Source organism: Ylistrum balloti, unplaced genomic scaffold, assembly GCF_031769215.1.
Source record: "Ylistrum balloti isolate Yb309-2 unplaced genomic scaffold, AGI_CSIRO_Ybal_v1 Utg369566, whole genome shotgun sequence".
In the NCBI taxonomy this organism is placed as follows: domain Eukaryota; kingdom Metazoa; phylum Mollusca; class Bivalvia; order Pectinida; family Pectinidae; genus Ylistrum; species Ylistrum balloti.
The window spans coordinates 352,377-367,183 of record NW_026781864.1 but is presented as its reverse complement, the minus strand read 5'-3'; the positions used below and the strand labels follow the sequence as shown (position 1 = coordinate 367,183).

At 34.1% G+C, this 14,807-nt stretch overlaps 1 protein-coding gene across 1 annotated transcript; it reads right to left on the bottom strand.

The window, feature by feature from the left end:
- Positions 1 to 3,511: 3,511 nt before the first annotated feature.
- LOC132556715 (centromere protein M-like) lies at positions 3,512 to 13,452 on the bottom strand. The gene is made up of 6 exons (XM_060221194.1): positions 13,375 to 13,452; positions 11,048 to 11,127; positions 8,089 to 8,187; positions 6,417 to 6,496; positions 5,238 to 5,329; positions 3,512 to 4,231 (listed from the first exon to the last, which is right to left on the bottom strand). The coding sequence occupies exons 1-6, from the start codon at positions 13,450 to 13,452 to the stop codon at positions 4,106 to 4,108; spliced, it is 555 nt and encodes a 184-aa protein (XP_060077177.1). The 3' UTR covers positions 3,512 to 4,105.
- Between the last annotated feature and the right edge of the window lie 1,355 nt (positions 13,453 to 14,807).

Sequence of the window (14,807 nt, the reverse complement as noted above, 5' to 3'; positions counted from 1 at the left end):
ATTACCATGACTACCATGACGTATTTACATTGTATTACCATGATGTATTTATATTATATTACCATGATGTATTTACATTGTATTACCATGATGTATTTACATTGTATTACCATGATGTATTTACATTGTATTACCATGATGTATTTACATTGTATTAACATGATGTATTTACATTGTATTAACATGATGTATTTACATTGTATTACCATGATGTATTTACAACGTATTACCATGATGTATTTACATTGTATTACCATGATGTATTTACATTGTATTAACATGATGTATTTACATGTATTACCATGATGTATTTACATTGTATTAACATGATGTATTTACATGTATTAACATGATGTATTTACATTGTATTAACACGATGTATTTACATTATATTACCATGACTATTTACATTGTATTACCGTAGGTTCAATTTACGCGCCATACCTGTTGGTACCTATCAGATTATGGAAACCATGCTGTTAATATATATTTTTTTCATCACAAAAGCAATTTTCTACTTTTGTTGTCAGGAACATTGTTGCTTTTTATTGATTTCTTTGAAAAAAATAATTTATTCTCAAGAATGTGATAATATTTTTTAAACAAAGACAGATATTCTTAATACTCTTATGTTTGTTAGGTTGTGTGTATGAATGATTGTTACAACAAAAGCAAAGTTGTTACGTTACTCTTTATTATTTAAATATACATGTATGTCTGTATTTGTAAATATGAACATTTTTATTGTATAAATACTCAGGGAACACAATTTACCTCATTTTAACTTTATAAACTTTAATAAATTAAGTATCACTGCATACATCTTTATTTACATGTGTGATTTAAAGTCACTTTTGAGAGAAAATGTCACATTGTTGTTGATGTAAAATGTATCTCATTCATTAATTACAAAGTCATGTTTAGGAAGGCATTACTGAGTGTCAAGATATTGTTAATGACCTTTGACTTCTATATATGTTACCTTTGACCTTTGACAAAATTCAATTGATCTTAGTGATTTTTACAGTTGCTGATTATTTAGAAAACCTGTGGCAAGTCTTCTAACAATGGACCTTTTAAACATTTAAGTGACCTTTGACTTTTAACATTAACCTCTGAGATCCCCTAAGGCTACTACATTATGATTATCTAACTGTTTGATGTTGTGACCCTTGACTCTTATCATGACCTCCAAGACTGGCACTGTCTGCTATCTTTACTTATATCAGTCAACTGTTAGCTATAATGACCCTTGACCTTTATGATGTCCTTTACGGCTGCCGCTGTCTGCTGTGTTTACTTAAGTCACATTCGACTGTCTGTTATAATGACCCTTGACCTTTATCATGTCCTTTACGACTGCCGCTGTCTGCTGTGTTTACTGAAGTCACATTCGCCTGTCTGTTATAATGACCCTTGACCTTTATCATTGTTCAGTGCTTTAGACTTTTTTTTATTTTTTAAATGACCTCATTCTTTATATTTCCTTGTCTATTGTAATGACCTCTGACTTTGAATGCCTGTGTTCAGTCTGTTTGCACTGTTGGCTCAATTTCCACCCTTTTTCTATACATGTGTACTTTCTTGTTTGGTTTACTTAATTCTAACATACTGGTGCATGCTATGCTAGGTACTTACTTGTTGTCAGATCTTTTTCTGCCAAAGATATCTCTGACCTATATTCTACCATGGTGACCTATGACCTTAACTTTGTTATGGTGATCTATGACCTTCACACTGCCATGGTGATCTCTGATTCATCTGACCTTTGAAATCAACGAATGCTTCCACTCTGTGCAACAGTTGCCTCATACATTATTGTGGTCTGCTGTCAGTTGAACATTATATTAACATTTTCATTCTCAGTGTGCAATATGTATTGCAACATTAAGCATTCAGAATAACAAATTATTCACGTCGTGCTAGTTACATCTGATCTTTCGTATGCTAATACAGAATGACCTCTGACCTTTAGAACTTGCGCTAAGGGATTAAAACTGAAGTCAAAATATTGAGACTAAAGATCGTGACTGTGCTGTTAATGTGAATGTTGTGTAGTAAATATGTAAAATATATAAAACACACAAAAAAAATAAACAAAAGAAATCACATTCATAGATATAAGGATATAAGGAAGACCTTGACAGGATGAGATATGTGTTATTAAACACCAGTACGGGTAAGTGTATAGCAAATTAAGTTGTTAGGATGTACAATCATGTTTTTATTGCATTTATTACAATGGCTTGTAAACCTTGATTTTTTTTTATGGGTTTTATATACATGTCTATTGTTAAATATATTTACCAAAACTTGTAAACATACCATTGATGTATATTGTCTATTTTACATAGAAAACAAGTTATTTTATGTATTGAAGACTTAATATTGACCATGATATCCAAATTTTGTTCTCAACTCTGTGTTTATTTATGTAAGTTAGACTTGAGTTCCCCAGTTTTAAATAATTTTGTTCAAATATTTTAATTTTCATGACAATACTTACACTGTATGATAAAATTTACTATTAATGAAACATGAGATGCATGTACATTTCACCCGTACAAACATGTTAGAAATTGTTGGATATCTACTTTGTGTTGTAAACCCTAATTTATTTTACAATTTATGATTGATTTAAGAAATTTATCTCTGTACCCAAAAAACCCATCTTCCATCCATCGGACCTGTAGATCCACTCTCTTGACCTACAAGGTAATTCACAACAAAATGTTTCATCCACCAGACCTATATAGATCTAAGAGTTTTATTATTCTTGAAAAGTCACAACTTTACACACAGAAACCAACTTCAATCCACCAGACCTACAGATGTAAGAATTTTATTATTCTTAGAAAACCACAACTTTAAACACAGAACCCATCTACTATACAACAGACAGGTAGACCCACCCTCTCAAGTTAAACGTTTACGTAAGAATTTTATCATTCTCTGTTTGTGATATTTAATTAAATGTGTCTGTATGAAATATGTGTTTTTGTTGTTTTTCTTACCCGACTAAAACGATGATAAGTTAAATAAAGAGCATACATCTGTGACAATCAAACAATGTTAAAATACCCAGTAATATTTAATGTCTTAAAATATGAAGTAAACTCTTATAAAATCTAACTATGCTTGGTGAGATCACAAGTTTAATGGGAACTAATAATGTATAGATTAAACCTCAATAATCCAGATACCTCAGTCAATATGTCCATGTGGTTTCCCAAAAGTAGTTCCAGATGCAGAATTAAATGATCAGACTAGTGAGCATAAATAACATTTTAAAAATCATAAATTTTTCCATCTGGATCATGAGTTTTCCTTACTATCAGGATCTACATTATCACAGGTTTACTTTGGTTAAAGTTTTACTTTCTACTTCTGATTAACAAATCTATATGGAAAAACTTTAAAAGTGAAAAGGTTGAAGTCAACTTTCCAGAGCAGGGCAAGACATAAACAAACACAACATCTAATGATTAATTTATCCATTCTGCATCCAATAAAAAATTTAATACAATAAATTATTCCAGTATCTGTTGCATTACACAATTCTTATAAATTGAAAAACACTTCACTTCAGACTTGAGTGTGCACATGTTTTCCAGACTTGAGTGTGCACATGTTTTCCAGACTTGAGTGTGCACATGTTTTCCAGACTTGAGTGTACACATGTTTTCCAGACTTGAGTGTGCACGTTTTCCAGACTTGAGTGTGCACATGTTTTCCAGACTTGAGTGTGCACATGTTTTCCAGACTTGAGTGTACACATGTTTTCCAGACTTGAGTGTGCACATGTTTTCCATCCCAATTATGATCATTGATAAAATACCAATATTCTCCATAATCGAAATTATCTGTAGCCTTCCACACGTTTTGACAAGTTTATACAGAATCCAGCAAGTCAGTTGAATGTACTTCAGCTTTGCATCACTTATAATCAATGTTTCAACTATGTTATTGTGCTTTTTTCACTTCTGCTGTATAGACTTGGTAGAAGCAGAAAAAACTTTCTGCTTTTAAAACTTGACATTAACGCGTAAACACGTCATAGTCAGAAAGAGTTAAGAGTCTTGTAATCCACAGGATCCTACAGTTATCACAACAGGTTGTAGGCAACCTTTGTAGCTTCTATCACCCCTGGTGAGATATTCTTCTTGAATCCTGCAGCGATCTCCGTCATTGTGAGAATCTGACGGGCTAATGTCATTCTCTCAGCATCTGTCTGTAAAGAAATATTCGGTATCTGAAGTTTTCACCAAGTTCTTGTTCAATCGTACGGAGATCATTAACATGCTATAAAAAACTTCTGACAGGTTATGGTTTGTGATATTAACTTCTGACAGGTTATGGTTTATGATATTAACTTCTGACAGGTTATGGTTTATGATATTAACTTCTGACAGGTTATGGTTTGTGATATTAACTTCTGACAGGTTATGGTTTGTGATATTAACTTCTGACAGGTTATGGTGTGTGATATTAACTTCTGACAGGTTATGGTTTGTGATATTAACTTCTGACAGGTTATGGTGTGTGATATTAACTTCTGACAGGTTATGGTTTGTGATATTAACTTCTGACAGGTTATGGTTTGTGATATTAACTTCTGACAGGTTATGGTTTGTGATATTAACTTCTGACAGGTTATGGTTTGTGATATTAACTTCTGACAGGTTATGGTTTGTGATATTAACTTCTGACAGGTTATGGTTTAGGATATTAACTTCGGACAGGTTATGGTGTGTGATATTAACTTCTGACAGGTTATGGTTTGTGATATTAACTTCTGACAGGTTATGGTTTGTGATATTAACTTCGGACAGGTTATGGTTTATGATATTAACTTCTGACAGGTTATGGTTTAGGATATTAACTTCTTACCAATCACTTTAAATAATTCAGTGAAAAATTCCAAAACACATTGTAACCTTGGAAACTCATATTCTTTTGATATCTGATTGAAGTTAAGGATTAGTTACCAATTCAAGAACTACCAGTATGTAGAAGTTGAGGGTAAAGGTCATCTTATTAGCCTGGACTTGTGTGTTTCTCAGTAGAACAGAGGTCACATGTCAGCTAGAGAGCATGAGTTTGCTCGTTTAAGTGGCAGTGGGGACAGAACATATTATCATTACTTGTTCCTATTACAAGTATTTTACAACAAGTTAAGTACTATTTCAGGATGTATTTGTTTACATAGGGATGGTATAGTGTCAGACAACACATACCTCCAAACCGCCATACAAAATGGGGGCCCCACAATAATCTGCCAGACTGGTCAGCACCTCAAGGTGAACACATCGGGAAGCGTGGTTTTTCACTGGAAAAGGAAAAAGTAAAACTAGCTACCTGTACATTTTATAACAACATGCAAATGACATAAGTGAAATACCAGGTAGATATTACAAAACATCAGCACTTCAAACACAGTATTTTGATAATGTCACAAGCACTTTCTATTGTAAACTTTAATTTTGTGAGTACTTAAATTAAAAAGCTTTTATGTCAAACTTTTTAACCCTTAGAAATGAAATGGAATGTTTACCAAAATAATCATATTGAGGTAAGCAGTGTGCATGAGTATGAACTCGAAGGAGTTCCAACCTTCCATACTTGACAAATACGTATAGCTATTTCAGTGCATCTTCATTGTTAATACTTTCAAAACTTATCAGTCTACCAGAAAGGATGGCCTTAAAATGTCTTCTTTTATGATATGTATACAATGTATGCTTGTGAAGACAATTTCTATAACTGTACTTCTCTAAGCTCCCAAAATTTTTATCATACATCTTAACATATCTCTCTGTGGAAACTTTATGAACTCTTAACAACTCAAAATAATATATCTACTGTGAATACTAAAACTAAATTGACTCAAGTAATCTTATTTCTTTTTCTCAGGTTCATGATAAATATACAGAACTTTCTTTTTAAGTCTCAATATACCATGTAACCCTATCAGACATACTGAAGCTTCTCAATCTAGAATACTTTTACCTGCTTATGTAGTTTTATGCTTCAAACACATTTTCATCTAATTTGCATTAAAATTAGGATTATGCTAATAACAAGAGGCCAAATGGGCCTGCAGTGCTCACCTAGTATATATACCAGTAAAATATCATGCCTCTCGGCCTTTCGGTTCATGAGAAAAATTTGTTAAATTTTATTCAACAAATTTTATCCCTGTGACCTTTGATATGAGTCAAGGTCATTTTTTTCGCAAACTTTGTTGGGTTTCATCTTAGGAGCATACCAGCCAAATATCATAACATATAGTCAATTGGTTATTGAGAAGAAGTTGTTTGAAGAAAAAAGTTAATGCCGGATGGATGCCACGCCAAAGCAAAGCTCACTTGACCCATTGGGCCTGATGAGCTAATGAGAAAAAAGTTCAAGCAAACCTTTCAGGGCTACAAAGCAAGCTCTTCCCAGAAAATATCGTCCATCAATGTATTTTAATGACTCTTCGATATTGTTGAAACTGAAAAAGAAGAGCTGATGTAATTTTTTTTTCTTTGTTAGTAATTAGTAAAGTTGTATAGAAAGTTAAAATAAACACCCACTCTCTCTTACAATATTAAAACAAATGACAATGTAAACATTTTTTTTCCTGTCAGATATTTTCAAACATAACCGGTTTTTTTATGTGACCTTGAACCTACTTAATCATAAGGTATTGAAATGAACAGAAATTTTTTCACATTACAGGTAAGCATCTTGTAGAATAAGAATCTTTTAGAAAAATTTATTTCATTTAAACATTTACTTTATTATGCTGCCTGAAAATGTTTGAGGGGAGCATATAGTTGCCACCTTGTCCGTCTATCCTTTCGTTTCTGAATTATACATTGGCCCACAATTAAACAAGGATCAAGAAACTTGGTGTATACATTGTTCATACTAAGGAGATATGCAGTGTGCCAAATTCAGGACCAGTACCCCCTTAATTACAGTGTTATTGCCCTTTGTTGAAATTGTTTGTCCAGGGCCAATCTTTAAATTGGTTGCATTAAAACAAGGATAATGAAACTTGGTGGACACATTGATCATGACAATGTGCAGTGTACCAATATTAGGGCCTGCAACCCCTTAATCACAGAGTTATTGCCCTTTGTTAAAATTACTTGGCCTGCATTTATTGAAAGGCTAGTATACATCAGTCATACAAAAACAAGGTACAATGTAGCAATGTCAGGGCCCATGACACTTCAGTACAGAGTTATTCCTCTTTGTTAACATTTTATGTCATGAGATTAGCTTTGTTTGCTTAAAAACCAGGATCATGAAACTTTGGACTATACATTGGTCATATTAAGACAATGTGTAGTATACCAAGTTCCAGGCCTGCAATCTGTTGATTACAGAATTAATGTCCTTTGTTAAAATTTTGTGTCCAAAATAAAGCCATTTTTGGGGAGCATTCATTAGTTTTACTGATATTCTTGATCAATAATTCAACAATATCACACATACATACATCTTAGATGAAAAAACTACCTTCAAGCTAATATAAAATTTTTGAAAATTTTAAACCATATTTTTAGGGATATTTAAGGATCTATGCCTGCAAAGTCTAGCCAGATGCTTTACTGTTCAAAGGAGCTATCATGCAACCCGATTTTCCTTATATATATATGTACAGTCTGGGGTATAGAGAGAGATTTAAGAACTTTTACCTCTCAAATTCATTTTAGTAATACTGATAGGTCACTTAAGAATCCATACAAGGGGGAGAAAGATTCAATGTCTTTTTCCATAGTCTGTCATTGGTAACACTGGGGTAAGATTTGAGGCATCTCTCTTCCTCATGCTTAGCCGTGGATAATACTTGAAGGGGATTAAAGAAATATATTTCTTTTATAGTGACTTTAAGATTCATATAGTAAGGTGATTTCAAAATTTGTTCTCAAGAAATTTTCAAAATTTTCAGCGACAAAAACTTTGCAATATGGCAACATCATCATACGCTACATAGGTAAATGCTATATTTATGGAGGTAGTCACTATACATATAGGATAAAAGATGTCTCTTACAAAGATGTTTTTTTAATGTATTAACCCTATATAACATACCTTTCTTTATTGGTTACATCAATCAGGAAACAGGCAAAATCAATACGTGGCCGAGATGTCTCTGTATTGGAGGCAAGAGGAAGGCTTACAGCTGTACGACTGAAAAAATAGAAATAATTTATAAGTATTACGATAACTAACAACTGATACATTACATGTTATAAATACAATCCTCTAATTAACTGTAAAACAAATGTCATGACCGATCTACAAATAAAGTAAACTTTATATAAAAGCAAGCAACCTAATTCTAAAATCATCTGTTATTGGTTATCTAACGACTTAGTTAATTAAAAATAGCATTATTTCAAGTATGCTATTTTCAACAAGAGATCCAAAGGCGTTAAGGGTTACAGGACTTTAAAAGACATATACAGTATTGTAATCATAATAGTGGGAATAATAACTGAATATGAATCAAGAGTATCAGTGAAACTGATGGGTGCTTCCCGAAAATGACTATATTGGACCAAAATTTTAATATAGGGCCATAATTCTGTATCTCAGGGGTTACAGGACATGAAGTTGGTATACTGCACATCCTCTTAATATGACCAATGTAACCACCAAGTTTCATGATCCTAGTTTTAATGCAAGCAAAGCTATGCTCATGACATAAAATTTTAACAAAGGGCAATAACTCTGTAATTACAGAATTGATGGCCCTAATTTTAGTACACTGCATATTGTCTTTAAATTATTGTTTCATTATTCATGCATGAATGCAAACAAAGTTATGCTTTGGACAATATATTTAAAAAAAAAAGGCAATAATTTTGTAATTGAGAGGTCTAGGGTCCTTGCTTAGTACAAACCACACTGTCTTAGTATGATAAATGTAAGTTTCATGATTCTGGCTTAATTGTGGGCAAAGTTATGCTTCAGACAAGAAATTTTTAACAAAGGGCAATAACTCTGTAATGAAAAGGTTGCGGACCTTAACATTGGTACACTGTACACTGTCTTTTTGTGATCAATGTATCCACCAAGTTTCATTATCTTAGTTTTAATGCATGCAATTTAAAGTTTTGATCTGTATACAAAATTTTAACAAAGGGCAAAAACTCTGTAATTAAGGAGTTGCTGGTCTTGAATTCAGTACACTGCACTTCTCCTAAGTATGATCAATATATAAACCAAGTTTCATTATCCAAGCAAAGTTACATTCTGGAAATTAAATTTTAATGAAGGACAATAACTCTGTAATTGAGGGATCAAGTGCCATTAATTTGGTACACTGCACATCCTCTTATTATGACCAAAGTATACACCAAGTTTCATTATCCTTGTTTAACTGTGGGCCAAGTTATGCTCTAAACATGAAAGGATGGACAGAGAAAATATTTTAGGGAAGCATAAAATTTCTCAGTTTTATCAGGAAATGTGACCTCAAAAAGCTTCTCTGATTTCAACATTTCCTGTAAACTCTTCTCAATGCAAAGGGCACCAAAGAAACTGGAAAAGATTTAAAAGTGTTGTTTTTTTTCAAATTGCTGCCATACTGGATTTTTTACTAGTTTGAAACAAATATAAGAACGCTTGTCAGGACCATCTCAAGATCATTTCAGTCAAGCTTTTGAACTTTAAAATGTTCAGGGAAACCATGATTGTGTAATCATATTCCAAAATGGCCACCATGCTCAGTGGCACTAATGAAACAGGAAAAGAAATTTAAATTAAATGAGTTTTTCAAGCTGGCGATCGTGGAATCAATATTGATTTTTGGATCCAAAAAACAACAGAATTGGTGGACGTCAGGATTTGTCTCAGGATCACTACAGTTTAGTCTGAGCTCAAATCTTACAGATGAAATTTGAGAAGTTGAAAGTTAGAACCATACATTTGAGGCTAGTTTGAAACTTAAATTCCACTAGCTAGCAGAACTTTAAAAAGTTTGAAATAGGTGCTGTTCAGTCAATTGTACAAACATGTTACAAAATGGTTGCCATGGCTACCATGTTAAACTTTTAACCAGGCAAATATAACAATTATTGCGTGATGTACTTCAACCAGTTGTGATCTTGATGAAATTTTACATTTAGTAGGAAACATCAGTATTTATTCCTACAATATTCTTTAGTTCTGATAATACTTACACTTCGCGGATGTTAGGCAAGCCAATCAGTACAAACCTGTTTCTAAACATTTCACTTCCAACAACCACCGCCAGGAGGATATCTCTGATCATCGGCCTTGCCATCACGGAACCGAATATTAACATACGCCTACACACAGAGGAGGCCTATATCGCCTACCTAAACACCACGGAGGCATCTGGTTTAAACATACGCCACTAACTATATAATGCACTGTTTTTATACACACCACGAACTGATTAATTGCTTTATTCTTTATATAATGTATTTGCCTTTAATTCACGACATGAACTGTAATGTCCTTAATATAGATAGCCATGAAGACTCTCATATATATTTAATTTTGCCTGGCCCGTTATACCTATAGTATATTTCTAGCGTAATTTCACATTACCTATGTGTCACAGAATAAGAACATTTTCGTTTTACCACGTAACTATTTTTCTAATAACAGGATATTGTTTAGGATGTCTTCTGAATAGTTTCACTCTTACACCTGTAGTTTTATTTATCTATTTCCGCTATTGTAGGACTATCTATCGCATCATCCCTTCTATGTATTGTTCATGATGACACCATTTCATGTTGTTTTTATCAAGATTGATAATATTTGAATATTGTTGTTCTGATGACGGATCGCTTGGATCCGAAACGTGTTAACAACTCTCAGCACGAATAAATCGTGGATTGGACCGGAACTGCTTTGTGTTATGCCTACTCCTGACGTCTATTCTACTTATTTATAGTGGGTACTCGGTATCCTTTCGGATCCACGGCTGTTCCCGGAAGGGATTTCCTGATTTTAATGTTTGCGGGACGTTGTGTCTCCACCCCCCCCCCCCCCCCCCGTTGTTAATACTTACACTTGGTAGGAAACATCAGTATCTATTCCTACAATACTCTTTGCCAGGTCATGCTTGCCAACACCCTCACTACCAATTAGCTGAAACAGTAACAATAAGCTTAAAAAGTTAAAAAGATTTTTTCAATTACCTTTAAATCGTCCTCTATTACGATCACTTCAAGTTCATAAGAAAAGATCCTCAAGACTTTGGTTCAGAGCAGTGTTTTTGCTCTTAATTATACAAAATTTGAACATTTCTCTGAAGAAATAAAGATGATTAACTGCCAAATCTAAGATGCTTGTCTGTCAGCCATTTTCATATTTTGATCAGTCCCAAAACAAACGGACAAAACTAGGAACCAAGGGGAACCTACATAAAGAGCTTGAGAGAGATCCATCTAAATCTCAAAAAAAAATTGCAAAGAATAACAAACTTTCATTGTTGAAATCCAAGATAGTCAGGTGTAATTTATCTATATATATACACACTACATTTGTGAAAGAAAAGGGAAAATACGATTTTTTTCTGTTGTGTTCCCCTATCAGGAATCAAACTTGTGTCATTTGCATGATAAATGATCATAACTGGTTTACAAAAACAGCCAAAAAAGTATGCACCATAAACTGAGTGACAGCGACTGTATTTAACGCTCTATATTTACAAGCAATATTGAACCACTCTTTTTGTTTTAACACTTCTCAAGTTTTTCTTGAGATTTCCTAAATCTCAACCCAGGACTGTGAAAGAACTGGGAAAAAATACATTCCTGTTAATAGTCTGGCCAGGAATTGGACCTGGGTCTCCAGTGTGATAATTGTTCATGACTGACTCTGCCAACATAGCCGAAGAAGCATGCTCTGTCAGCTAAGTGACAAAGACTGTATTTAACATTATATACAAGCCACATCGACCCACTCCTTAATCTCAATGCAAGACTCTAATTACCATGTTGGGTGACAATGTTAAAGAACAGTTAAAATACAAATTCCTGTTGCGTGCCCCAACCAGGAATCAAACTCAGGTCTCTAGTATGATACTTCATCATAACTGGTTCTACAAACTGAGCCAAACAAGTATGCCCCGTTAGCTGAGAGAGACTGTATTTAGAATTATATACAAGCAACACTGACCTGCTCCTTTTACATTACTCTGTCGTGCTAGACTTCAAATTCTATCCGAACAAATATCCAACTGTTTAAACAAAAACATGCTTTTTATTGTAACACATCCTTGATACTCAAGGGTTTACGATCACACTTTCACTCTCTGCACCCCTGGAACATGTCAGGTCAAAATTGAAGGCACAAGTGAAGTAATTTGATGGTTTCCAGGAGAAACAAACTGACCAGCCTGATATGCTCCTTTTGAAGATTATAAAGAAGCGACACCCAACTTCAAAGCTATTACAATATACTGTTATGCGACCTCAAGGTTGGTTTGATGTCCATAAAAGAATCAAACGAGTCTTTTCGTCCTGTCCAAAGGTGTCGCACATGGAACCTTCAATCTTGCCATGACACGTTCCAGAGGTGCAGAGAGCAAAAATTGAGTATCGAGGATGGTTGAAATGGAGAAAATTATTTGTTTCAATTTATTCAATGTAATCTTCCGCAACCATCCGTATGTTTACAAAATTTGTAAACTATCCAATGTTGTAAATGGTAAAGAACCTTGTCTCTGGCATGATAACAAATCAAATGATAACTGCGCCAAAGAAGCATTGCTCCGTCAGCTGAGCAAAAGAAACTGTATTTAACACTCATAGATAAAATCAACATCAACACTTTCAAGGATTATTGGTAACACCGACATTGGCTGAAGCCTTTTACAGACCCAGATTTGTCATGCCAATGCTCTTTTAAAGTACTGCATATTCAGAGGGGATACAGTGAACACTTATTTCAACCATACTCATTTACAAAAAGATGCAGACACAAATTATACTTTTGAAATTTCTTCATCAAAATGTCACATCATTCTATTGGATTTTTCTACCACCGTATGCCGACACAGGATCTCCTTGATCATGCGACGTCATCATCAATCTGAAGTACTGATATGTCTCGATCGCGAGCTCCGAAACACACACCTACAACTTTCCATAGTTTACATATTTGTAAACATAGCGACGGTTACTGAAGATTTCATTGACACATATAATCATCTCCATTACAATAAACAATAGGGTTTTTTTGTTAAAACAGTTCGAATTTTGTTTGGGAGGAATTCGAAGACTAGCACATCGGTCAAGAATTCCAACTACATGTACTGTACAATACGTATACTTGCTCCGAAACCAATGTCTGTGGTTTAAAGTCTACGTGTTGTCAATTTGTATTGTTTACCAAAATCGTAGCGGTGTGAAGCAAAGGTAGTTTGTCGAAAGGTTTCAGGATGAGGTGTTCACTTTCAACTGCAGTCATCTCGAGTTATTTAAGCAACGTCAGTACCATAACATATTTCCATCTTCGAACTTGGCGGGAGCAACCTCTATCGGATGTTTGATCGTGCAACTAAATGCGGATCCGTACATCCGATGTTCCCGGGCGTGGATTAGAAACTTGTCTAATAGCAAAAATCTCAACAACGGAATTGTCGATAATTCAAATTTTATAAAAAAAAATTTACAATTTGTATAAGTGTTTTTGAAATAGGTAAATTCCTGATAGAATTGGGAAAAAAACCCACCAAAATAGATAAATAACCACTTTCATATCTCTCCTATTTTTTCCAGCTCACATTTTGAATGAAAATCACCAATATTTGTGAATGACAAAATATATTTCGACCAAATATGGTCAAAAGCATCCTTTGGAGGATGGGAACCGAGTTTGTATAAAATATGGTTCTCGCACAGGGCTTAAGTAGGGAAACTTAGCAAGTTCTTTAACATCCTTCTTGTTCTGTAGGAATGATTGGATTTTTCCCCATATTTTGTCTAAAGCATCCTTGGAAGAAGGGCAATCAATTTTGTTTAAACAGTTGTTCTTGCTCCTCTGGGGCAGGAGTGGGTGGGGGGAAACAATGAGAAAAACATATGATTTTTTTTTAATTCTTCTTACCGTATATATAGGAAAATCAGGATTCTGTTCTAATACATTGGTCTTGGCCATGAGGGCTGAAGGGGAAGGCGAGTCCAAATACTGGAAAGGAAAATAGGGGAAATTCTTTAAAATCTGTCTACTTCTCAGGAATGCCTGGAATCTGTCCCACTTCAGTCTAAAACATCCTTTGGGTGAAGAGGAGTTAGCTTTGCATAAATGATGGGTCATGGGCCACTGGGGCAGCAGAGCCAAATAGGGGAAACAAAGAAAATTCTTTACATTCCTTCTTCTTTTGTGGGAATGTCATGATTGTATCCAAATTTGATTTGAAGCATACCTTGATGAAAAGAATCCAATTTTGTAATAACCAGGAGTCTGATCCCTCTCTGAGGCCAAAATGTGCTGGGCCTGAGAGAAACTGTAGTACAGTGCAAGTCCTCAAAATCCTTGTTCCATACAAAGATATTGTCCATGATTGAATGTTTAAAATCTTGAGCATTCTTTGGAGAATGGGACTTCTGTTTGACCACAAGGCCCAATAGGATAATTATTCAATATTTTTTTCTTAGATTTAGAAGATCTTTGTTAAATGACTAAATAGCTGAATAAGCCAGATGAGCAATACTGACCCTCTAGGCCCTATGGGCCTCTTGTTTAAATAATATTTTTGGTGAATGATAAATTCTAATAGCTAAGGAAGCGCATGTCCACCAAAATTAGTATTTTTCTTACAA

Coding starts and splice junctions, on each gene's coding strand:
- LOC132556715 (XM_060221194.1), bottom strand. CDS start 13,452: ATGACTGCAGTTGAAAGTGAACACCTCATCCTGAAACCTTTCGACAAA. Junction 6,497..8,088: donor GATGTAACCAATAAAGAAAG/GTATGTTATATA, acceptor CTTCTTTTTCAG/TTTCAACAATATCGAAGAGT. Junction 5,330..6,416: donor TTGCTTTGTAGCCCTGAAAG/GTTTGCTTGAAC, acceptor TTCCTTTTCCAG/TGAAAAACCACGCTTCCCGA.